The sequence below is a fragment of the Eurypyga helias genome, unplaced genomic scaffold (assembly GCF_000690775.1).
Source record: "Eurypyga helias isolate BGI_N326 unplaced genomic scaffold, ASM69077v1 scaffold12680, whole genome shotgun sequence".
NCBI classification, from domain to species: domain Eukaryota; kingdom Metazoa; phylum Chordata; class Aves; order Eurypygiformes; family Eurypygidae; genus Eurypyga; species Eurypyga helias.
Genome location: NW_010225100.1, coordinates 4235 through 29830, shown reverse-complemented (window position 1 = coordinate 29830; position 25596 = coordinate 4235). Strand labels below are relative to the sequence as shown.

General features: G+C 45.0%; 1 protein-coding gene across 1 annotated transcript in view; it reads right to left on the bottom strand.

Moving 5' to 3' along the window:
• The window catches only part of MYBBP1A (MYB binding protein (P160) 1a), a gene marked incomplete at its 5' end in the record, with an annotated part of 61613 nt that overhangs the window by 31832 nt on the left and 4185 nt on the right, over window positions 1-25596 (bottom strand). The window contains 17 exons of the mRNA XM_010148129.1: window positions 5532-5600; window positions 7457-7588; window positions 10155-10266; window positions 11482-11616; window positions 12455-12612; window positions 13637-13801; window positions 14485-14625; window positions 15298-15387; window positions 16168-16319; window positions 17414-17501; window positions 17898-18006; window positions 18588-18791; window positions 19548-19673; window positions 20254-20361; window positions 21291-21580; window positions 23942-24059; window positions 25388-25555. Coding sequence (XP_010146431.1) covers window positions 5532-5600; window positions 7457-7588; window positions 10155-10266; window positions 11482-11616; window positions 12455-12612; window positions 13637-13801; window positions 14485-14625; window positions 15298-15387; window positions 16168-16319; window positions 17414-17501; window positions 17898-18006; window positions 18588-18791; window positions 19548-19673; window positions 20254-20361; window positions 21291-21580; window positions 23942-24059; window positions 25388-25555 — 2365 coding nt within the window. The remainder of the gene's footprint in view (window positions 1-5531; window positions 5601-7456; window positions 7589-10154; window positions 10267-11481; window positions 11617-12454; window positions 12613-13636; window positions 13802-14484; window positions 14626-15297; window positions 15388-16167; window positions 16320-17413; window positions 17502-17897; window positions 18007-18587; window positions 18792-19547; window positions 19674-20253; window positions 20362-21290; window positions 21581-23941; window positions 24060-25387; window positions 25556-25596) is intronic.

The window sequence follows — 25596 nt, the reverse complement described above, 5'->3', positions numbered from 1 at the left end:
TCCCTCACCTGATCCTCAGGCCAGCAGAGTAAGTTTTTAGGGTAGAGGCATTAGTTCACAGACTCACCCAGCGGCAGCCCCAGCATGCATAAGAGTGGGGCGGGGGGGCATTGCAGTAAGAACCTCACCACAATTAACTCTGCACCACCAAGGGGTTTGTGCTGTAACAGCATCAGAGGGACAGCCCAGACTGCACCACTACAGAACTAGATGTTACTGTAGCTATGCTCACCTTACTGATGCAGCTAAAAATAAACCAGGAAGACATTCCTCACCTAAGGCTCAGGAGGGTGCTGGTATGTAGCTGAGTCATATAACAATCATTAAATTAAACACAACTTGATCCCTAGTTCACACTCCATCAGCACAAGCCAAAAAAACCAAGCCTTTTGTGCATATTGAGAAAGCAACGCTGCACCCACTGAAACAAGGCATGAGGAAGCAATTTGAAGGTCAAGGTCTCCTGGAAAACAATTGCAGTAGTAAGATCCAATTGCATTAAGAAAGGAAGAAGCGAGAACAAGCTCAAACACATTTTTTTCCTAAACAGCATTTGAGAGAATGTGTACAGTGCTTGTGGAAGACATCAGACTGACAGCAACATCCTTCGGCAACAAAACACCACAAGCCCCCCCCACCTGCTAGCACCACACACATTCTGCTCGGCTAATTGCAAGGCTTTGCACTGCCAGTGGGACCATTTGTGCCAGAAGCTTAATGCAATTCATTAGCACTAGGTCAACTCAAAGGTGTAACACAAGTTCCATTTTTAATGACTTGTTGTTTTCCATACAGTCTTATCACTGAAGACTGTCCCTAGCTGTCACCTGTACCTATGCTAGGGCACATGCATGCATGCAGGTACAGGACATTAGCTACGCTTTACTACCAAGAAGGTTTAAGCAGAAAGAAGGTAGAGAAAGCTATTAAATCTACCTATATGTAGTGTTCACCAGTCCTGCCTTCCCACCACTGGAGACATTTCTGCTGGCCATTACAGCAAGTACAAGGTCACAGTGTGACTGACCTTCAGGACCTCAGTCCTCAGAACTGCATCCAACAAACTGGGTTAGACTACCCAAAAAAATTTATTCTTCATCACCTTCTTTTTTACTTTAACTTGTAGCACTTCTCACACACTGAAGGTCCTCTTGAAAAGCTTCATAGTAGCTGCTTACAATAGTGATTTCATAAAATTTCTACCTACTTCTTTCTACAGTAGACAGCAGTGTACGAACACATCACAGGGATGAGGCAGGCCACATTCTGAGAAGGAAGTGCAGCTTTAGGTTATATGTTGGTTTAACTTATACATATGGGAAAGTAAGGATCAACAAGAGTTTAGGAAAAAGATCCTGACTGCAACTGTACTAAAAAGAGGGGAAAAAAAAAGAAAACAACTCCACACAGCAAAACCCACCAGATTTCTCCATTCAATAAATGAAAGACATGCAAACGTTCGTGTGTTCATTTTTTAAAAGCCTGAAGCATTTTAACTTGCACACAGGCACTTTTGGGACAGCAGTCTTTCTTCTTTAGCTCCACACTTAAAGAAACACAGGGTTGGAAAAACAGGCCAGCCAACAGGTAACACCGAGCATTCAAAGCACCAGCTGCCTGTCTCAGTGCATCTGAACGGGCAGAATATGATTCATAGCGTCCTGCAGTCAGTGTGGTCTCACAAAAGGTGAGAAAGCCAGCTCAGATGCATGAACTGCCTGAAACAAGGTGCTTTTGCAGATCCACTGTTGCGCAGATCTTCAACTTGAATCTTCCTGGCGTATAGGTTTAAACAGGGACTAAGTGAATTCATGGCGGAATAACACCTCCACTTCTCTGGTCAAGCATCCCTTCCCCTTCCTTCTCCCACTCACAAATGACACCAATCTCTCCAGCTCTTCCCTTTTCCAGGGAAACCCCTGAATTACTGTCTCCTACAGGCATCCACACTCCAGGAGTAATATCAGAGGAAAAGCTCTTGGCTGCATGTACAAGCTTCGGTTGTAAGTTCAGTCTCAGTAAGACCATTGCAAATTCATCATTCCAGTTTAAAACTTGTTACACAGGTTGAGCTTACTGCTAGGAAAACCTAACAACCCAACCGATGTGAGCCAAGGTTAAACATGCCTTAAGAGCTCTCACCCCCCAAAGTGCTGTTCGTTTTATCTCACAAATTACTTCTGTATGGAGTGAACAACCTTACTGCTGCTTTAGGGACGTAAGAAGAGTGTCTGAGGAACAGGGCTGGCTTGATGTCAGTCACACTATCTAGAGATTTTATTCTAAAGCTTCCTTTATTTCTGCTAAGCTTTGCATCAAGATGCACCGTCTGATATACTTGCCTTTAGATATCCCCAAAGGACCCTTCTCTACAGCAATCACACAGGCCAAAGAAATGCATCTCCCAAATTGACATAAATACCCACCTGATAGCTACCAACAGCTCTGCCTTTACAGATACAACGCTGCTGCTGCGGGTTCGATGTTGTCTGGGTTTTAGACATGAGCAACTGAGGGAGACAGGATGCACGGAAAGGCTGCAGCAATGCAAAACCCAGCTGGCCAAGTCACCAGCTACAGCCGACAGCCCACGGACACTCTGCTTTCCAGTGTTCTCGTACTCACTTCACAGACGCCATTATTTCATGTTAACAAACACTGCCATTTGATGAAACGAATGACAGCTTTCACCCAGCCACTCCTGCCCCTGCACGGACACTGAATACCTGTGCCCTGAACAAGACCGGTGAATTCATCAGTGAATTATAACACAGCAAAAAGGGGGTGGGGGGGAAAGTATGCGTGCAGAGGAAGGTAAGTTTTACCCTCATGTCCATTTTGCAACATAACTGCATGAACACTTGGGCCCCAGACAGACAGTGAGGTCCCCAGCGTCAGGACAAATGGCTGGGGCTGGAGAGGCCAGACTGCTCCTCTCCAACCCAACACCAGCTGAGCGGCATTTGAACAGCTCCTGCATCTCCTAGAGGATCCTCTCTCAGCTACAACTGCCCAGAAACTGAGTTCCACAGACCTTCAGCAGCCCCCAACAGAAGGCACAGGAACATTCCACATACAGTTGGGGTTTGCTGTTTCTTGACCAGAGCCCAGGCAGGCCCAGGCCGTGCTGTACACTGTGGGGCTGATGGAGCACACAGGGACACGTGCCACACATCACCTCAACCAGGCTGGTCCAGGGCCACCGCCAAGTGATCCCGCTGACTTTACACTACCAGCCCCAGCAAGAGCAGAGATCCCTGAAGTAGGAGCGGGACATGTACCCCAGGGGCCACAAGATATTGCCTTAAAAGTCTTAAAAAACCTCCAGGACCAGCCGGGCTGAGAGGAGAGATAGAACAGACCCCCTACCCCCATGCTGCTCTCACAAACACCCAGTTATTTGGGGCAAAGAGAAAGGAACATGCCCCTCTACATCCTCCTCATGAACTACTTTTCCTTTTGGTTCAAAACTACCTAAAAGCCCAAGCCGAAGGCACATCTGCTTCCCCCATCCCCTTGGGAAGGGCCTCCCCCAGGCCAGCTGTGATAGGGGCCAGCAGCCCTACTGGGCCACAGCCCCAGGGTTCATGACCAGGCCAACATGAGAACCCCAGCCAGAGCTGAGCCTCCACCTCCCCACGCAGAGCACTGCTCCCCCCACTCAGGACTGGCCGCCAAAGCGATGGGCAGAGCCAAGAAGGCAAAAATCACAGTAGAATTAGCTGTCCAAACAGATGCAGCAGGCATAGCCAGAACGATCAGCATTAATAGCAGGAGTGTTAGAAGACGAATTAAGCCTCGTGTCTCTGGGAATAAGCTAGTTTAATGATTAGAAGCCAATGTTCGGGGGCTGAAAATGGGAGACTACCCCACTTACCTCCCAACCATCCGTGCTGGCTGAAGTCAGGAGACCTTTGGTGTCTTCAGGACTCTGAGTTAGGACAGCCCTTTTGGTAGCTGAGCCCTCACCCTCCCCTCCCCTTCCTCCCCCAGCAGTGACTGCCAGGAGCTGGAGACTCCAGAGAAGTTTCATGCTTTACCCACAACGTCATTTTGCCACACAGACCCACCCAGCTTTCCCCCTACCCCCTAGGATAATACCAAAGCACATTTGCACTGAGAATCAGTGGGAAAATCTAATTGAAAACCTGGCAAATTGGACATTTGATGAGGGGAAGCCAGAATTCCTGAACAGCAGTGTGCAAAGTACATAAAGCTGCAAATCCAAACTCCACAGGCTTTACACAGCTTACTGTCCATGCTGTCTTTGTTTAAACACTAGTATACCCATGTTCCCTATCCAGTCTCCCACACACCGTGCACTGCACGTCCTCCCCTACTCCTCTCACCCACAGATGAACAGGCTCTGGAAACAAAGCTTGAGCAGGTGACTGTGGAAGCCCTGAAAGATGGACAGTGCTGTTCCCTATGGGGCAGCAAAGATACCCACATAATAAAGCTGATTGTTTGGGACGTTGTTCTGGTGTCTTAAGGACAGGACCAAGTATGTGCCTTACAATTAATTTGTATTTGCATAACACATCCTTATTTCTATCCACTGAAATTACTAATAGCTTAATTCTCTCTCTTTTTTTTGTTCTGCTTTAAATCAGAGCCATTCCTGTTGGGTAAAAGAGCCTGAAATGCAATTTACACTGACGATGTAAAGCAGCCTTACTGTAAACACCTACCTAGCCCTTCACATTCCCTCCAGTGATCAGAAACAATAAAACAGCTATTTATGAAACACTGATCTAGGACTCACTTCTGCAAGGGACAGATGTGGGTTACAGCTAGGGGGTGGGAAAGTTTGAGACACAGTGCCACTGGCCTAAAGGGGTTTTGGTTATTAACTGCGTAGAAGGCACGCCCACCACAGTGAATTCTGCAGTGAAAATCCACACGGGCCTCATTCCCTGCTCGTGCAACTCACCCTGCACTCACCAAACACAACATGTGCACTTACCCTGCAATGTTTTATTGATAAGGCTCCACTAATTTTGTGTTAGTCAGGCACATGCAATCAACCATCAAAAATCAGATCTATAGTACAGGTTGTTTTAAACCAGATACAGAAGCACATGGCCGAGAAAATGCAGGACAGCTGGCAAGGCGCAGAACAGGCTCAAGAAGCTAACCTCGAGTTACCACTGGGAGGCAAGGATTACAACACACTGCATTAATAGAGAGGAAAACCTTACCAATAAGGAAGTCATCAAGGAATATGTGAGTGACGGCAACCCCTACAACAATCAGGCCTCATCCCTGAAAGCCGCAGGCAGTTTTAAAGAAGATGCTATCAAAGAACCCCTATCACTGGGAATATATATATATTCCACAACTTCAGTCACATACCTGAAGCAGCAAGGCTGTATTTGCAAAAGCTCTCCCCCCCAGGAAGCCCACTTCTCAAAATTGGGGAGCCCTAAAGGCAGCAATAAGCATATTAAGCAACATCTGAGCTGCCATGATTAAGTGACTTCTGAGATTGGCTATTTAATATAGCTTTGTTTGTTTGCTTTCCTTCTTACCTGCTGATGTTGCCTGGCTCCTGCTGTGATAGACTTGACAAGAGTATCTACTAATGGCTTACACATGATCTGTAACAAAGAAAGACCCAGTCTCTTATTAGTGGTTCGCTGACAGACAGGTTTGTTTTTCAAGCAAAACAGTCTATATTTTACACAGCTTCCTGAGTGAGAAGAAAATGCCACAAGAAAGGAAAGTGCCCAGAGATCAGCAACAGCTTATTTGAAAATTAACAGCTTTGCTCACACCAGCCCTGAGTGAAATCTTGATCACAAGGAAACCAGCAGCAAAACTCTTAACTTGGAAAAATCAGGCAAAGTCTTCACCTCCTGTGTTCTGCCTGGTGCTTGATTTAAGTCTGCACCTGATGCTTTAGGCAGGCAGTTCACTTCGCACAGAGAGGCAGTCTCAGAGGCAAAGGAGAACACGCTGAGTTAGACTGGAGCATGTCAGAGCTTGGGGAAAGATCTGAACCCACCTGCTAAAGGTGCCAGAAACAAACGTGTCAGGAGGAAAATGACCCTGGAGACAGGTTATCCTAAAGTTGTCCCTGCAACACATCCTGATCAAAACAACCTTTCTAGGGGAGGGGTAATTGTCAGCAAGGCTTGATGAACCTCTGCTCTGGCCTAATCTGCCAATTTCTGTGTTCATAGACAAAATATTTCCAAACTGAGGGGCACAAGGAATCCAGACACAAGAAATGAGGAAGCATCTGGATAGCAAATATATTGGCATATGTCTAGTGTCGTCTCTCAGGCACTGGAAGGTCTGGCCCTGACAAAGCATGGGCAGCAGTTTGCTGACACATTGTGCAGTTGGTTATTCCCACCACACCACCTAAAATGGCTTCTTCTTGGGGGTAAGATGACTACTAAAAGAACAGATACCACTAGCAAGTAGGCAAGCCCAGCTTTAAACAGGCCAGTATCTGTGTATATCATTACCTTTGTTTTATAAAAGGGATGAGCTTAAAGATTTTAAAAGCCATTTCTGCAAGGAACAGTCACATGGAAACCACAGGCTCCAGAAACCCGCAGATGGGGTCTGAAGCTTGCTGTCCATGTGGGCAGCACACAACCCTCCTCTTCCCCCTATTTCACTAACTTATGTAGGTGTCATCGTGGGCTGTTGTCCTAAGAAACCAGGTATGCAGAAAAATCCTCTCCTGGATGGATTCCCTCAGAGTCTGAAAGCATCTTCCCTCAGTTACACATGCCTGTGTCTCCTCCCACCCTCCCGTCAGACATCCATTCTAAAAGGTTGAAGTCCTTGAGAAAGGGCTTCTGGCAACTGTCTCTACCTCACTCTGACCCAAAAATCCCTGAGGAACTGTATGACATTCAGACTCAAGGCCCATTTCTTAAAAAATGGCTGTCTTCAAAGTGGAGACCAGCTCCAGGCATAGGTCAAGTTTGCAGGAAATAACCTCAAACACTTCAGACACTGACACTGCCTGGAGATCCGGCTTGCAGATTAGATCCCAATTCGGCTCTACGCTCCACAGCCCTCTTGGAAGAAAACTGATAAACTGAGCATACAGTCAGAGCGAAGCTGGACGGCAGCTACATTAGCTGTTTAAACAAGCTGGCCCCTTCTGCCTTTGTGCAAACCTTGCTCATCCACGTTGTCTTGAGCACTGGTAAAAATTTAGAGCTTCTTAGGCTATGCTTTGTAAAGCAGCTTTCTGCTCATCTACATTCTCCTTACAGTATCCCAATCCAAACCATAAAGGAGATCCTGGCCTTCTGCAGCACTGCTATCAAAACACGCAGTATTAAGAGTCTGAGCAGGTCCTAGGAAACCTTACAGCAGTTTTAAAAGCCCACAATAAAGCAGAGAAGTTTGTCTCCCTACTTTCCCCAGAATTACAACTGTACTTTGGAGCCACCAGAAGACAACATACCACACACTCAGCAACACTTACCGGGAAGCGTCTGAAGAGATCATGGAACATGGAGCTTGTAAGGGCACTGTTCCGTTTAGTCAAGAATTGTGTCAGTGCTTGCCGATATATTGCAGTCACCCTCTCCATATCCAAACAACCTGTGCTCAAAAGCTACAGGGAAAAAGCAGAACAAAAAAATACTCAGTGAAACACAAGGATGAATCACTAGCAATGAAGTAATTCATTTCTACCAGTGCACACAGATTTTTCCAACAACTAGATGTTCTTGGGTAGCCTGTATGATGTAGGCCTACGCCTGCATCACATAAGGTATGTGATAGGCCATCAGCCCAGCTGCTGATAGTGTACACGACACAGAACCATGAAGAAACAACAAAGTGGACCCCAAACATGTTCTCCCAAGTACAGAGAGCCATATGGCCATGTTAGTGAAGGGCAGCGCAGCTTTCTAGTACAACTACATACGCCTCATGTCGTGTGGTGTAGTGTGGTGGGCTGTACTTCTAGGTTTGCAGTGAGCACATCAAACGCACGAGGCTCGCCGAGGACTCCCAGGCCATCCTGCGGCAGCTGTACAGCTATCTGAACTGGCGAGGCTGTACTGCAAATACTGTGTTCCATTTTGGGCCGCTCATTACGAGAAAGTGAGGTGCTGGAGTGCATCAGAAGGGCAATGGAGCTGGTGAAGCACAAGTCCTGGGACCACATGGTTTTGGGTTGGACTTGATGATCTTAATGGTCTTTTCCAACCTAAATAATTCCATGATTCTATTTCTATGAATCTATGAATCTGTAGGTATTAGTGTATGTAAATACCCAGACATCCACACTTAGCAGCCATGTCCAAGATTTCTAGGTACCCAGCAGACAAGCCCGAACTCCGACCAGCAATCCAGGGATCCCAGAACTGTGTAACTGCTCCAACATCCCCCTCTGGTGGGGATCAGGACACCAGCCATGCAGCGACCAGCACAGGTGTATGGATCTGAACTAACACCATGGGGTGAATGAAGAGCGGAGCCTGGAGTGCCACATCCCAACATTCCTGACTTCTCATATTGCCAGGGAAGCACAGCTCTTCGGGAAGAAAGAAAAAATAAGGTCCAGGAGGTCATAGCTCTGATCTTCACAATAGTGGATGAGCCTTTTGTGAACCTCTGCCCAAGCAATTTTTCTGTGGACCCAGAGCAAGTTACAGCCACGTTAATGTTGTGTCTCATTCTCAGGTCAAACTCCCAGCACTACTGCAGCTGCACCCAGGCTAGAGTCTAACAGGGGCAATGGATCTTGAAATATATAACCTCTCTTTCCTAGTTAAATGTCTATGCTTAGCACTTACTTGACATACATATTTTCAGGGGAAAAAAACCTGATTCCTCCTCCCATGCAGATGTTTACTGTAGCAAAGATCCTCTACAGTAACAGGCTTTTCCATAAATCTAACCACTGCATTATGGGGTCTGCTCTAGTTCCAGTTTCCTGCTTCCAGAAAAGCTCCAGGTTTTGCTCACAAAGCACTACTCACTCAAAACATGCCACACCTTCATGTCTGGTTCCCCACTGCAAAACCTTCCCGGCCTCAACACAATGTCAGCACTAGCAGCCTCACAGAAACTGAACGGTGTCACTTCCCTCAAACCAGCAACCCACTTCAGCTGCTGGCTGCACCCTTGGCTGATCAAGACCACAGCCCTGTTCCCACAGGAATAACAGCCTTCCCTGTGAAGCTGCACAAGGATGCTATGAAGCACGTCCCACTCGAGCCTCAACATCAAGTATGTTGTTTATATTCCCCACAGATCTCCCACTTTGTTTTTCTTTCCAGAAGGGCGCAGCACAGAACAAGAGTTGCTTGGATTAACACTCTCAGTCTCTCACTAAGCCTTAGAAACACTGGCTATCTTTTCAGCTGCTAATAATATCTCGATGTTTGTGATTTCCAGGCCCTCCCTTGTCATGAGGTAGCCCTGTTTATTTTCCTCCCCCACAAAATGTCAGCAGGATTAAGGCGCTAATTCCTGCACGCAATTTGAGAGGCTCAGAGGCAAGCATCAGGCTAACTGGTGAAATACTAGTTGCGAGGTTTCTAGTGGAGGTGACTGGACTGGGCTGCGCAATATATAGGCTCACCAAATTCAGAGACCTGTGAAGTTCAGCAGAGACAGTAGGTGAAAGGGCACCACACAGTAAGACTCCCCAAGTACTAGACACCCATAGCACAACCAGATGAAGATTCTCCCTGCAAACACCCACCACTGAAATCAGGGCTACTCTACACTCTCTTCACCCTGAGATAACTCAACCCAAATTTCAGAGAGATAGGAGTTCACTCTCACCCACCACTGTCCTGTGCTTCCCTGCTCCTCAGCACCCTCCCAGAAAATAACTCAAGAGTCACTGCCAGAGGTTAAGGAAATAACAGGACATTAGCCAGGAGAGCAGCATAAACATACATCAGGCTTTTTCAGCCATTAACCTGGACCACTGTCCATCAGCAGCCCCCGGAGACTATGGGCAAGGACACACTGCAAAGGCAGGTGGGTGAGGGCCAGAAGGAGATGGGAAATTTGATAGTTTCAAGGAAAAGAAGTCATGTAGACAGGCATCTGCAGGCAGCAGGAACAATGAGACTGTGTAAGTAAGGCCCATCCAGCGAAATGAGGTAATGCAACTTTACCAGCAAAGACACTGCCTCGAAAGCAGCCTGCTGCCCTACCTGAGAAGCCTGTGGGATGGTGTCACTCTCTTTCTCTGGCAGAGGGGTAGGAAGAGTTGATGGTTTATCAGATGTGTTTCCTTTCAACACTTTGAGCAGGTATAGTGAGGCACTAAAAAACAAAAGGGGAGAACATAGCAGTTACCAGTGTCATGGTGCCGCTGCAAAGCCACCCGAGGGTGGAGGCCAAGCGATACAGGCAGCTTATTCAGTACCAAGGGGGGGTAAAGAGTCTGAGAGGGCCTCTTCTCTCAGTCTAACCCAGTCTTGCCAGACCTAAGGACAAATAAATCTTAGGAGGCTGCATTGTTTCATTATCTGTCACTGCAGACAGACATCCTCACTATCAGCCTGGCTTCATCAAGCTCATACTGTTGACCAGCACTGCTTGAGGACTTCTGCATTTGCCCAGGATTTCTGAGCTGGCACAGCTCAGCCAGCACTGCAGTGCAGCCCTCTCAGCCCGGGCTGCTGTGTGCCTGGAGAACTCGAGCACATCAACTGAGAGAGCACGAAGACACTGCTGCTTTTGAGATACGTTCTAGTAACTGGGCACGGCTTCACTCAGGACTGCCACAGCTAGGGAGCTGCCGGGGAGCCATGCAGCACACACAGCCAGCCCTGTGTTGTCAGGAAGTACCGTGGCTCCTGCACAGCCACAAGCCTGGTGTGCTCTGAGCCAGTGCTGTCAGATGGCACTGGGTTGACCACACAATATGATACCCACTGCATATACAGTTGTGTTGAGAAATCCCAGAGGGAGTATGAAAGCCCTCCTGAAACTGCCTGCAGGTCACAAGAGAGCCTACTATTAATGGCCCTCCCATTTACACCAGGAAACAGCAAGCTTGCTTATGTTTCCTGACAAATATGGTTTATCCTAATTCACCTGTACTCAGCAGCAAAGCAGTGAATACTGGTACGTACAGTCAGGGCTCATATTGTCCCCACTGTGCTATCACAGAGACAGTAAACCACTGTATGTGCAGAACGATCGCTGCAGATTGACTATAAATTACACTCATCCCCACACTGAATCACACACAATTCATTACTGCCCAATGAAGCCTCAAGAAAGCACTTCCCATCAAAGCTGTACCAGACCATTTCTGTGTCACAGAGCCCATAGAAGATGATCACCAAAAAACAGACATCTGTTTGAAAACGCTTCAGACTGCCAGGACAACTGACCAATCCTCATGTAAGACTCAGATCCTGGCACCTAGCATTCATCAAGGCTTCTCTGAACTGTTTTAACAGGCAACGTTACGCCTGCTTACAGACCAGCCCACAGCACCAAGTAGAAGCGCTCCTCTTTGACACTCACCTGAAATAATAGAGAGCCACTGAAGAGTCAGTGTGCTTGCAGGCTTTCTTCACAAGCCTCTCCACAAAAGTATGCAAATCTTCTTGCAGGGCATCCACTTTCTTGCAGTACTGCTTAGTTCGGCACAATGAGTTCCTGAAAAGAGCATTAAAAACAAACCCAAAGCCATTACCTACAGAAAGAGCTCTGGGGAACAGATGGCTATCAACCCTTATCACTGGGCTCAGGGTGACACAAAAACGGTGCTAGCTGGGGGCAGCAAGAGGCAGTCATCGCTGTGGCAAGAAGGGTGAGGAGACCTACTGGGAAGGGTGAGGAGACCTGCTGCTCTTCACCTTCAAGAGCATCATGGTCAACTTCCCATTAAAGCTCCTACAAAGGGGACTGGCTGCCTTCAACCCAGTTACTGCAGAACTGCTTCTCAACAGGGGCTAGAGAGCAGCACTGACAACACTTCAGAGCAGTGCTGAGGATGTCAGGGAGTGGTGTACACATGACACACACCATGCATTATGCCTATGTGTAGCTGGTATCATGACTTGCTTCTCTGGCTGTGAACAGAGAGAATTTGCACTCTGTCTGTCTCAATAATAACTTGCTGGGAGTTTCATTCCAGCCACAGTGGCAACTCTATAAGCCTAGGGAGTTGTTCTATGCTCTGAATCGGAGGTCAGAGTCCTGTGGAGATATTCAGTGACATGGCACCGTGACTGCAATACCAATGTTTGTTCTTAAGGCTTCCACCTGCAAGCACTTGAAGTCCTTAGACTAGAGAACCTGGATCCTAGTTTCTTTCCTAGAAATTATCACTAAGCCTCGTGTGCATGTGTGGTGCTGGTAATCTAATTCTACACAATCTGTAAGCATAGAAATTGTCTTCAGTCTTAGAAAGACCAACTTCTGGGATTCAATCAACACCACTGGTGTCTATCAAAAGCCACTGCCTGTTATCTGGAGTACTAAGGACACTTACTTGAAGATATTGGCTGTTTTCTGGAGGAAGTCAACCTCCTGCTTGTCAGAATCTGAGCTCATGCACTGTTCAATCACCCGAAGCAAGGGCTCAATGATGTCAAAGACCAAGGGGTTCTCAGATTGCTTAATCAGGAATGCTTCAACCAGATCCAGCACCTGAAAACACAGAGTTTCTGGCATGAGAACTGACGCAGACGGGGAAACATGATGGATCTACCCAGAGCAGCTCATTCAGACTGGAGTGTGCTACACAGCAGCTGTAGGGGGCTGAAGAAAACTATTTGCAGCTGAGATCTATACACCTTCTGCTATCATTTGTACTGTCAGGGCATGAGAAACTGAAAATTAAAGATTGAAACTGAAGATTAAAGGCTGTCTGTTGACTTGAGCTTTATTTTGTGCAGCGACACCATTTAGAAACAGCAGTTACGAGAATCACTGCCACCTGGCTAGTCCTGCAGCCACTGTAACCTGGCACAGATCTGTTAGAACCATGGACTCATAGCTCTCATCCTTGCAAGCCCCCCCTCGACTTCCAGAGAGTGCATTATCATACTATCAGCCTCTTACAGCACAGAATCAGAATAAAAATACAGTAAAGCAAATGGCTCACTACACCATTCAGCCCTCATCTTGGCTAATCTGACACCAGACATTTCTATACATGAGCGGCTGGAGCTGCCCCTGGATGCCTGAATATCCTGGACAGTCCATCCTGACCCCAGGTGGCCTGAAGTCAGTATTACAGTCACAAATGACCAGGGAGTGTTAATCATAATCCTCCTGACTTTACCAGCATAACAAGCCAAAACAAAGCTTACACTCCAAAATTACCAGAAGGATTTTATGCATGTCACACTAAGGCACCTTTGGGCAGATGTAGGGAAGGATTGAATAAAGTGAAGCATTTCAGATCAGCAAATGGAAACCACAGTTCACTCTTTGAAAGCACAGTCCTACTTTTTGTTTTGAAGCAGGCCTGGAAAGCCCCAGTCACTGACCATGATATTGCGGTGCCAGGTGCTGTACAAAGCCACAACAATCCAGTCCCAGCCTCCATGAGCTTACAAAACACACAAATGTCCAAGCTGTTCAGTGTTACGTAGCTCAGGCCATGCAGCAGGCTACAGGTAACATGCTAGTAAACAAGAATTCTTCACACCAAACACTTCTCTCCTACCTTAATCTTGAAATCTCTCCGTAGGATCTTTTCTTTCCGCATCCTATCTTTCTCATCCTTCTTTGCCTGGATCCGTTTCTGCTGCTCCGCAAAAAGGGCTGAGATGTTCTTGTCAAGAGCCATCATAGCCTCATCATCCAGCTCTTCATCACTCTCGTCTCCTCCCTTTTGATTTATAATGCAAAAACAACATTTCATGTACTTCAACAAGACAGTGGGGAGAGAACCACAGCCAAGACCAGTCTCACACTAGGGATGTAGCTACCTCTAGACTCAGAATAACAACATGGGGAGGGAAAACGGATGCTCAGACCCATATTTCCTATCAGATAATCCTGGCTGCACAGTACTAACATGCAGAGCTAGAAGATTAGGAGAAGGAAGATGCTGAGGTTTTGACACTGACTCCCTCTGTGCAGTTGCTCCTGCAGTAAAGAGGTTAATATGTTGCTATGTCCGTAGCCTTTATAGGAATCATTAAACCATGCTCCAACACTGCTCCAGAGTAGCCCACTGGGATCACACTCCTCCACACAGCAGCCAATACAGGCACCATGTAACAGTATCTCAGTGCTTTAGTTCACATCAATCTCATTTATTACAGTCAGGAAAACAAGCTGTATCAGGCTAGACTGGACAAGCTAAAGCACTCAAGACACACTAACAATAAATAGAAGAACAAGTGACTTATTCCCACAGCTTGCTTTGAAGATCCTGACCCCCCGCTTCAAATGCCAAACAAAGATGACTGCCAGGACCATCCCTGCATGGGCTCAGATAGGATATGGGTATCTTTCACCACCCCGACCTCGTGGTATCTGTATCAAAGGTAGGCAGTGAAAACATACCAATGAATTCCCTGCTTGGAGAACATTCATCAGTTGACTGCGAAAGTCATCATCAACTTCTTCATTCTTTTCTTCATCTCCGCTGTCATTCTCTTCCTCAGTGTCACCTTCATCTGAGGAGTCCTCGCTTCCTTCCTCATCCTGAGGAAGAAGTTCAAAATCTCTTGATCCCACCATTCTTCAAGCACTACTCAATTCTCAGATGTTCAGAAATAAAAGCTCAAGCCTCTCCTCACCCCACTGCCTTGCTTCCAGCCCTCAGATTCACGTAAAGACACCTCGGATAATGAGATACCAGATCTTCACAAGAGCTAAAAGCAGAACATAATACAGACTTCTCTGTCACATTAAATGAGTATCAAACATAAGCTTCCAAGGAACATCTGAAGTAACAGCCGCCATCTGACTCTCCTTCCTGCTAACGCTTGTAATGCTTTGTGACTCAAATCTCTGCAGTTCTTAAAACCCGAGACCTTGAATTCAGACGGCTGTGCTTCATAGCAACGATTCAGTTTGTGGCTGCAAGAGAGAGGCCTGTGCGAATTTCAGGATGCAGTCATTTGTTCTCAGAAAGTCATCTATTCAAACAGCCATACCTACAGCATTTTCCTTCAAGGCCGAGACTAGTAAACGTGCACTTCCAACAAACCATTTCTGTGTTGCACTTTTAAAATAAATCTTAATAGAGCAACAAGTGTTTCACTCAAGTCAGAGAAATGGAGTTATGTCTATCACCACAGATCACGAGAAACATTATTTTTAAACAGTGAAGGTCTGAAGAGTATTTGTCACTGACAATGGCACATCAATTACCGTGTCCTGTGCAGACTTCATCTTCTTTTGTGATTCTTCCATGACAACAACAGCACTTTCTTCATTTTGCTCTTGGTATGGGTCAAGAACCTGCAAAAAAGAGGGACTTGAATTTTTTCAGTGTTTTGACACATTTCTTGTGTACAACAGACAGGAGTTTCAACACAGTATGCCAGCTGAATAATGAAATAGTAAGTAAGGGCATTCAACATTCTGGCTTACAATATCATGGTTGTTAATATGCTAAGTTCTTTCTATAAGTAACAAAAAAGGTGAGGAAAACTGAAGAGGTTGGTGACATCACATACTTTCATTTGTTACAAATGAAGTATTAGGTCCATCATATGAAGTACCTGACAGCACAGCTTTGCAATGCACATTTTACTCTTTCAGAAGATACCACCTTCCTGAGTGGTACAACCAATTCAGATTTTCACTGTCACTTATTTTTAACACCTCTGTGCTTAGCCTTTCTAGAAAAAAGAAGCCATTACCATTTATACTCACATATAAATTCTACCAGCTATATAAACTGACCCAGGAATTTCTTCATAGAATCATAGAATGGTTTGGGTTGGAAGGGACCCTAAAGACCGTCTAGTTCAAACCCCTCTGCCATGGGCAGCCTAAAACTACCAAAGAATACAGCTTAAAGTTAGCTGATCTCAGGCTCATGTAAAAAAATCAACCCAAACAGAAAAAAAACGAAACCAACTCTCTGTAAGCTACATTTAAAATTAGTAGTACACATTGTCAGACAGTTTCTAAATCAAGGAGGCTTTTATTTAATCCCAAAATAGAGAAATGCTTGTGTGGCTGTTAGGGACAAGACAGGTGAACAGTACAATGCCCTACTAGTGCCTCACATACATCCAGAATCAGCTGCAAGCCCCTCTTGGTCAGGTTAGGGCATATCCGTACAAACACGCTCTTGGATATCCGACGTATGAGTAGGCTGGGCTGAGCAAGGAGGGAGAGAAGGATTTCCACCATCACCTCGACCCATCCTGGCTCTGCGTTGTCTGCACAGGAACAAACAAACAATGTTGGGAAGGGGCAAAACCACAGCACCGGCACATCAACAACAAACTGCAGAAAAATTCACCAAGGAACAAAAGAGAGTCCTTCTGGCTGACTATTAGAAGTACTCATTCAGCAACACAGATCAGAAACAATCAAGTGTGAAGGTAAAGATTGTAGCTGTATTGGAAGGTGACTAACCGTAGGAAGAAACATGCCTGAAATAGTCTTTAGGCCACTGCAAAGCTTTACCAGGTAACAAAACCTACTATTTGTTAAGTCATTACCTAAATTAGCAATTCTGCAAATCATGCAACACCTACCTGGCCACATTAAAACAACCAGCAACCAGTCAGCAAAAGTATATACATTTTATGATGTCTCCAAAGAAATCAGCCTATAAAAAGTGCTGACATTTGAAACCGGTTCATTGGTCCAAAAGTTGGGGAATCCTGATCTACACACAACCAAGCCACCATAGAATTACAGCTTTTATTTTCACAGTACCCACATATTTAAGGAGATTGAAGGAGAACAGCAAGACCATAGTTGAAGAAGAAGTCAAAAGACCAAGCCAGGTTCTTTCTCAGTCAAGTCCCAGCCTAGCTCCTCAAGCCCTAAACGAGGACTAGCCAAAATCAGCAAACAGGCTGTGTATCTACACACAGGACACATTTAGTTTGCCCAAAACTTGAGCTCTGAAAGTACCCAGTTTCAGGCCCGCCAGCTGTTAGGAAAGCCCACATCTTTGCCCAGGCAGATTCCACCACTCCAGTCAAGCTCTTGGCCAGGACAGAACAAGGACTCAAAGACTGAACTCCCCTGGACACTGGTTATCTGAACAATGGCCAGCTCTGAACCCCACCTATCCTTTAAGAGACACATAGGAACAAAACCCACTGAGGATGTGGACAAGGGACAAGAGACAAGGGAATTAGAAAAACAAGACAATGAAGAGAGTGGCTTCTCCTGAGGAAAAGTGATCAAGCTAGAACACATGCAGTCAGAGTGCTTCACTAATGCAGAACTGCCATCTTCTGTCTTTTGACAGAGCGTTAACAATCCCACTCCACTTCTTCCCATAGGAAGGACTCACCAGTCTTTTTCTTCTTAGGTTCTTTGCTGAATGCCCTCTCCACACAGTTCAGAAGGTCACTCAGAACATCGATTGTTTCAGATGAATTCTGTTTGATCACAAGCAGACGGTAAACACCCCCACTGAATTCCCCACTAGCAATAGAACATACTCCAAATATAAAGAGCTCTCTAAATAGGTACAGATACTAAAATCAGCTACTACAACCTATTCACAGGAAAAAATATGAAGCCAAGTAAAAATTGCTCAACTCAGCAGCAAATCAAGTGCAAAACCAATGCTCAGACCAAGCTTTTCCCCTGTAAGTTGATGTCTACGGTCAGTGTAAGAATCACAGTTCATTAGCTGTCAGTTGCTCATTTTTAGAAGCCAGAGCCTGTGAAAAACTGGATCTCTGAACAGAAAGAAACTCTCCAGCTCAGTGTTCAGAAAGCCCAGCTATCAGCCCATTTTACACCACTCAAATATGCTTCAGAGGTCTTACCTTGAAAAGATGAATGGCCATTAAAAGCAGAAGTTGCTGGAAAGCAACAACTTTAGCACTGTCAGATTTATTTTCCTTCTTCTGCAGATTCTTCACAGACTCAAGTGTTCTGAAGAAAGAAACCCTTTTGAGCCTTTCACCACTACAACAGCACATCCTCTTTTACAATCAGACCAAAAACATAACCAAATCCATAGTACCATTTTCTGTACTCAACATTTAATTTATTGAAATTGGACACACATATAACACACAATCTTAATCCAACAATAGTATCACACTTCGTGTGGCTTAAAAAGCCTCTGCACTTGGGCACAGGCTAGACTCCTCATATTACAGCCAAGGCATAGACCTTTATGGGATATCAAGCTCAGAGAAGAGTCACTGAGTACTTAGTACAGGCATTATTAGGAGAAAAGATTAGGAGTTGCAATCGTGTTTGGGAGAGGGACTATGAGCAGAAATAGAAAATACATGGCCACCTACACATAGTTAACACACAGAAGGAACAAGAAGAAAGGAGTGGGGTGATGAGAAACAGAGAGGTATCATGAAACCCAGTCACAGGTGCAGGATACTCACAGGGAAGAAACAGAACTGCCACTGCTGTGAAATGGCTCTGCTACAGCAGCCAGAACAACAGCCAGAGGATGAGAGAATATAGTTTCTCTTTTAGGGGCCCAATCTCACCTCTCCCAGGCATCCCTCTGTCCTTTGGTAAAAGGCTTCACAGCATTGACATGCTCACTGGAGAGCAGCTTGTTGGCATACTCAACAAGGAGAAAGATCCACAGCTTCCCATCTGCAGTCACACCATGGATGTGTTTCTCCCTCAAGGCTGCAGCCTTTGCTGTATCCCCCAAAACAGTCATGGTGTTTAAAGTCTGAAGTAACCTGCAATATAAAACAGCCAACAATTCACTGTCAGGGGAACAAGATGGCCTTCTCACACTTTCCAAAATAACACCCACTGGTAGAGGACTCTCATCCCAGAGCTCCAGTCACTCATTGCAACCCAGATTCATAAGGCCTACATTTCAACACATTATGTATCCAAGCAGGTAATGCATAGCTCATCGCCTTGGTGTCCCCAAGCACACCTGGTGCCCCCAAGGACACTGACTACTCTCAACTGTTTCCCATTCTGTATGCCACCATGTCATCTGCTTTCCCTCAACTGAAGCTGGAGCACCAGCTTTGGCAATCACCTAAAAGCATCTACCATTATCAACTCTATCTCCCTTAGGACAGGGAGGACTGCAGAGCCATCAGCAGCTCCCATGCAGAGCGCACAGAAATCCAGTGGCAACCCACACAACCCCACCACCTCTCTCTTGGGTCCTTCCATGTCTAGCCTGCAAGGGACGCAACAAAAACCTTATGAGAAAAAGCAGCCTGAGCTCAGCTCTGCAGCGACCCGATCATCACACCCAGCAGGTTTGCCTTGCAAAATTGTTGTTACTGGATAAAACTTAAGGATCTTTGGGAAACCCATCCTTGACAATGCCATTCCCTGGTCCTGGAGCCAAACAAATTCTCAAATAGCAACTCACAATCCCAAACCTCTTTGTCCTGTCTTTTGCAGACTGATCTTATCCTCAGGGAAAAGAAGACATTTCCAGGCTTGAAGCATTCAAGCAAAATCCTTACCCAAAGAAGTAGTTTTCTGCCACTGAATGAGCCTGTTCATCTAGGGGTTCTGATGGAAGGACATTCGTCTCATGTATTTGGGAAGTCTTTTTCTTAGCCTCAAAGAAAGCATGGAAAAAGCAAAACCTAGAATGGACAGAAACAACAACAAAATCAAGAGCCAGCTCGGTCATAACACAGCAAAACCAGCCCATGTGTGAAAACCAAACAGTGCCACATATTCGCCACATTTTGAGTCAAGGATGTCCAAACACTGAAAAAAAGTCACTATTTAAAATTAGAGCCTTTCTTCAAGGTACACTGGGTAAAGAACAGAGAAAGATAGACAGGATTTCACAAAAGTCAAGTGCCTGCAATTGAGGCCACACAATATGATATTTAGATTTAGGTCATATTTTATAAGATTTTTAAACTGATAAACACTTATTAAGATCTGATGTAAAGATTAGAAGTAATAAGTAGTATCTTCAAGCAGTCTAGGTAACCAGGAACCTAAAATTTACTGAAAACACGAGACTGAGGTGATTTTAAGTGCATAGGACTTAGACTCTTAGGACAAGAGTTTGACAAGTCCTAAACGACTTATGTTAGGGGGTATTTCCACTACTGAATTTGCCTAGTGCCATAGCTTATTTGGAATACTGCTATAGAGCTAAACAGAATTATTCCAAGCACATGCAGCATCATGTCTTTACATCATTCTCACCTGGAAATGTCCATCACAAGGTTCTCGTCCTTTTTCACTGCACTTTCAATGATATTAGCAAGTCGGTGGATGATCCACTTTCTTAATCGACCGATCTTACGTCGTGCTCTTTCAATACAGAAGGGGACACAATCAGTAGTTTGAACACTATCCCAAAATAAACACAAACCACACGATGTACTGCAGCAAGAAGTCACTTTCAGGTATTTAGAGGCTTTACACTAAAGACGGCGAAGTGTAACAAGAAAGCAACAGGTACATAAGAAAACATACGATCTTCCCAGTTTGCTGCTTACTATGCAAACAACTATTTACCCCAATGAGGTACCGCAGTTTACCAAAAAGCACTTCAAGAATTGCAGTAGTGCACCTATAACCTCACTCTACCGACAAGTAACACACAGACATACTGTTCTAACAGCTTACATCTTTTTTGGAAGAAGGCCCTGCAAGTAACCCAGTACCCACAGCACCAAGATGTGGGTATTCAGCAAGCAGCAGCACCAAGGAGTATCAAACTTCCTCCTGGGAAGCTTTGCTAGCTGGAAAATGTTACAAATGCCTATCAATGACGTAAGTATTTACAGGCTACTCGAGACATGGAAGCGGGTGCTTTGCTGTGGGCCGAGGAGATGAGAGCCCTTGGGCAGTTTAACAGTCAGATAAAAGGGATGCACAATTCCTAAAAAGACCTGAGAGTCTGTCATGAAAAAGGAAGCCACTGGACATTTTTGCCAAAGCAGTTGTCAGGGCTAGAAAAACAAGAGAAAAGGCTTCTTTGGTGACCCAGACTACTCTGGTCAGGCTGGCTGGTTCTCACTGTGTTTGCTCCTATTTACAGAATTGAATTTTGTCCCAGCAAGACTCAGATGCTACGGCTAAACCTTCTCGAAAGAAGGACATAGAACAGGCAACAATTGCCAACTCATGGCAAGGGAACCAGCAAATGTTGGCTCTCCAAACCAGATTTCACACAGGCAGCTACTTTAACTACAGAACAGAAAGAGTAGAAGAAGGTGAACCATCTGTACACTCACGTGTTCACATTTTCCTGGTTCTGTTTTTGCCGGTTACTGGAGAAGTCTAAACAACAGTCAAAGTCTGGCCTGAGGAACATGTCTTTGAGCCAGTCAATGTATTTTTGCAATGCTGCTGGCTGCAGGTGTCTGACTACCCTGGAAGAGCTGGAGAACACTGGATAGCCTTGATTGGTGAGCGTAGAGAAGCCAATCATCACTGCCAGCTGCCTCTCCGGGTCATCACAGCTGTTCAGAAATTCATCTACATACGCTTCCATCTCTGGAGCAAACTTAAATCGGTCCGGAAGCTGAAAAACATGGTCAAACGAGAAAGTTAGGAACCTCACACTGAGCATGAGTCTTTGGAAGTACAAATCACTTTACAGATTTGACTGCAGTAAGTAACTTAGTCACATGCCAACTTGTCATAAAGCATACAGCAGGTCATCAGGTTCACCCAATGGTCTTCCTCACATAGGAGCAACCACTGTGAGCAACCACAGAATCCTGTCACGTACCAACTTCAACCCTTTAACTTACTTAACTTCCCGAACAGGCAGGCTTCAGCGAGCTGGACCACATGCTGGACAGTGCAGCTAAGCTCCTAGGCTGATGAGCTCTTGTTCTGAAAATCCAGGGTGTTTCTCACATCATCTGCCTCAGATCTTCCCTGGATTTGGAAACTCCCCCACATCAATTCCTGTCTCATCTAGCAGCCCTGGAGCCTGCTAACCTACTGTGGGCAGAACAAATCCCACCACATCTCCCTGGTGTCTCAATGTTGAGACAGTCTGAAAGGAGTTGACATGTTTAACCTAAAAACTGTATCCTGAGGTGTTGCTGTTTGTGCCAAGTCCTGTCCTAAGTCCTGCCACTGATCTGCAAGGCACACAGCTGGCAGGCTGCTGGCCTTGGAACACTGTCCAGCAGGATGCAGACCACCAGGAGACGGCCCATCTCACACATCCCTCTTCCTTGTGTTCTTTCATAGCCCACAGTGTTCAATCCCACTCATTTGTTCTGGAAAAAAACCCCAACAGCATAACTGGAAAAACCTCGAAGAGGGCAAGCTGTGGCTTCATTGCAAAAACAACTTGCAACCTTCATAAATTAGTAAAACAACTTGTTTGGTAGAGTGTCATTATCAATATAGTGACCTGGTGAGAGCAGAAACAGTAATGGAAGTCTAGGGAACACTGTTCTTTTTAATAAAAGGGATTATAAATTCCTAATTAACTTCAAATCCATCCAATTATAACATAACATTATAACATAAATAACCCTGCAAGAAATCTCACACAAAACACAACTTTGCAAGCTTCCAGTGTTGGAGAAATTGGGAATTGTGCATCAGCGTGGAAGCTGGGAGAAAAACTCCAGGAGAGATTGCTGTAAACAGGGTAATAACTCACAATATAGGGGATTCATCAATCATCTCTCAACAAAAGCAAATCAAGTATATTTGCTCCTCTGTTGAAAAAAGAGGATTCAGGAAGACAACTGTCAGTAGACATCAGACTCAAGCTTTTTCTAGTCTATCCCCTAAGAAAGTAGAAGATAACAGTATTTGCCTTCCAAAACAAACAAGAAACATCAAAGCAACAAAACAAACCCACAAAAACAAATTAAAACTAGGATCTTTTCCACCTCCTCATCATCAACAATATTAGGGGTTTCTCTTTCCATTTCTTCTATTTTCAATAATTCTTTTCAGTGGATTTGTACGCTTCAGACAAGAATTAATAAATTTTTTAATGCACACGGAAGAACACAGCCTAATTCACTGTGCAACAAGCATAAAAAGCAACATACAGGAAAAAACAATTAAGTCAGTGGATAAACCCTGGAGCAAGTAGGTCCATAGAGGGAGGCAGCATGGTAAGCGTGACTTTCAGAACAAACCTGCACATCTATTGCTGCTCTGATACCAGAACAGAAAAACTGCACAGTCCTATTGCTCCCAAGAGCAGACAATGATTTTTGGGCCCACATGAGGAGGCTTAGGATTGTGTTACCACAAAAAGCCATACCAAAGCCTGGCTTTATCAGTATTCCTCTTTTTTTCTTCCTCCCTTCATTGCAGAGCTGTCTTGTTTACTGGCTTCCCAAAAGAGAAGGAGGAAGAAGAGCTCCAAAATCCAATTCCCAAATAAAATTTGTGCTTAAACCTCAGATGTGCTTATTGAAACAAGCACTAACATAAACAAATACATGAGTTGTCCCTTTTTGTCTTTGTCTTCAAATGCTCATGCAACACCCAGCACAATGACAGACAAAAAGGAGCTTCTGGACCCACAAAATCAAAAGGACTGTTGAAGGATGACATATGACATTGTCAATATGCTGAGGGCTGCCCTTCCTCTGCTTCCCCCATCGTTAGAGCTCTCTCAGCAACATCAGTGAAAGCAGATGGGTCAGTGCTGAATAATTTCAAAACCCTTAAATTAAGTCTGAATGAAAATACACAGATAGGCAACGACAATTAAACACAGTCTATACACTGCTCGCAGGGGGCATACAATAACCCTGCCTTTATTAAAAGTCCAAGGTCTTTAATTACATAAACATTTGTTATACAAGACAAGGTGAAACTAGAAAGGGGGGTGGAGAAGACTTCTGCTCAGGACAGGGTCTTCAGCCCTGAGCACGAGTCCTTTCAGACGACCCACCTGAGTTGTTACCACGTGTTGTCCATAGTGCTGCATCACATTCCCTTTGAGGACCATCTCTAGCTGATCCAGAGACAAGAAGGGGAGAGCACTGCCCAGCAACCGGTAGCACATGTAACTGAATAGAAACAGAGAAGATTCCCTCAGGTAGAGGCACAGCAGTAAAGCCACACACAGGGCTAAGACAGAGAAGTGGTGAAGCAGGCTACATGGAGCATGAGGAAAAGCAGAAGTCAAAAATTCATGGATCCTGTGTTAAAAAATCCTGCTGCCCAAAGCTTTCCTACTGACTAGCACAGCTGCCCGTAGCAGGTCCTCGGCTGTCTACAAATAGATGAGTCCTCACCAGCAGTTCCTTCCTCAATCCACTCTATGGAGCTCTTCTCCCCAGATATTTATTTCCATGGGCCTAATAAAAACTTACTTAGTTTTTACCTACACAAATTTACTTAGTTTTGACAGCAACTGCTGGCAAATTTGATGAGAACAGCCCAGTGGGCTCAGGAGTTATTAGATGGACAGCACTAGCCTCATTTCTGCAGGAAATCAGGCTAAAAAAGCAACACTGATGTATGCTTTGAGCATACAAAGGGTATTTTTGTACTTACTCAAGCAAAGTAAAACAAGACTTAAACTGCCCAGGCTTGGAAAATGGTTTCCTTTCACAGTGATTCTCATGGAATATGTTAAGAAATGTTTTTGCAGGTGCACCTCTGCAGATTTAAACCTGGCCACAGACTGCCTTGCTAGGGCCCAAATTAAATTATGCTCCCCCAAAATGGTTGCATGTTTGTATTCTGGATTTTGCAGCATTTTTATACAACATGAGTCTCAACAGACAACTTGAACAATCCTACTAAGATCTAGTATTAGACTTGGAAAAGGACCTGAAGTAACTACTTCTAGGTTATCAGCCACAGCCATACCCTACTTAAGAACATGGACCGTGTCAGAATCCAAACATATCCAGGCATTTTAATTCAGTTCGTCTCACAAAGCTCAGGACCAGCAGCATTAGACACAAATTTCAGAAGTAGGGTTTGTCTACACAGAGTCATCCTTCCTAAACCATACAAAGCCAAATGACTTTCCCTCTCAACCACTTTGAAAGAAATGGACAGTACAGGTCCTCTGACAAGTCTTGTAGGAGCAAGCTATACATTTAAGATACTTTTATGGCCAATGAGATGCATCATCTTTATGTGCTGTCCTAGTTAAATTTAACCCCAATTAGTTGTATCTCACAATTGTAAGAGAAATCTTACTAACGCCTGGATTTAGGCTCCATATGCAGTTTCTCATGAATACCTCAATAACCAAAAGCAAGTGCTCTCACATTGTTCATGAGAAACCATACGCTGCATCCTACCACAGGGCAGCAGCGGAAACACTAGGGCAAGAAACAGAAGAATAATACGGAAAACAACAAAGTACGTTAAAACAAACCTCACGGGTCCCGATTTCTCCTTCAATAGGCCATTCTCCACACCTTCTTTCCAGAACAGTTCAAAGGCACCTTCCTTCAGTGAAACTTGTAGCAAATCAAACACAACACCAGGCAACTTCTTGTCCTTCTTCTCAGACTTGGCAGCACTCTGCAGAAGCTCTACAAGTCTAGAAAAAAGAAAATAATGGAAGAGATATGGCCTGCAAAG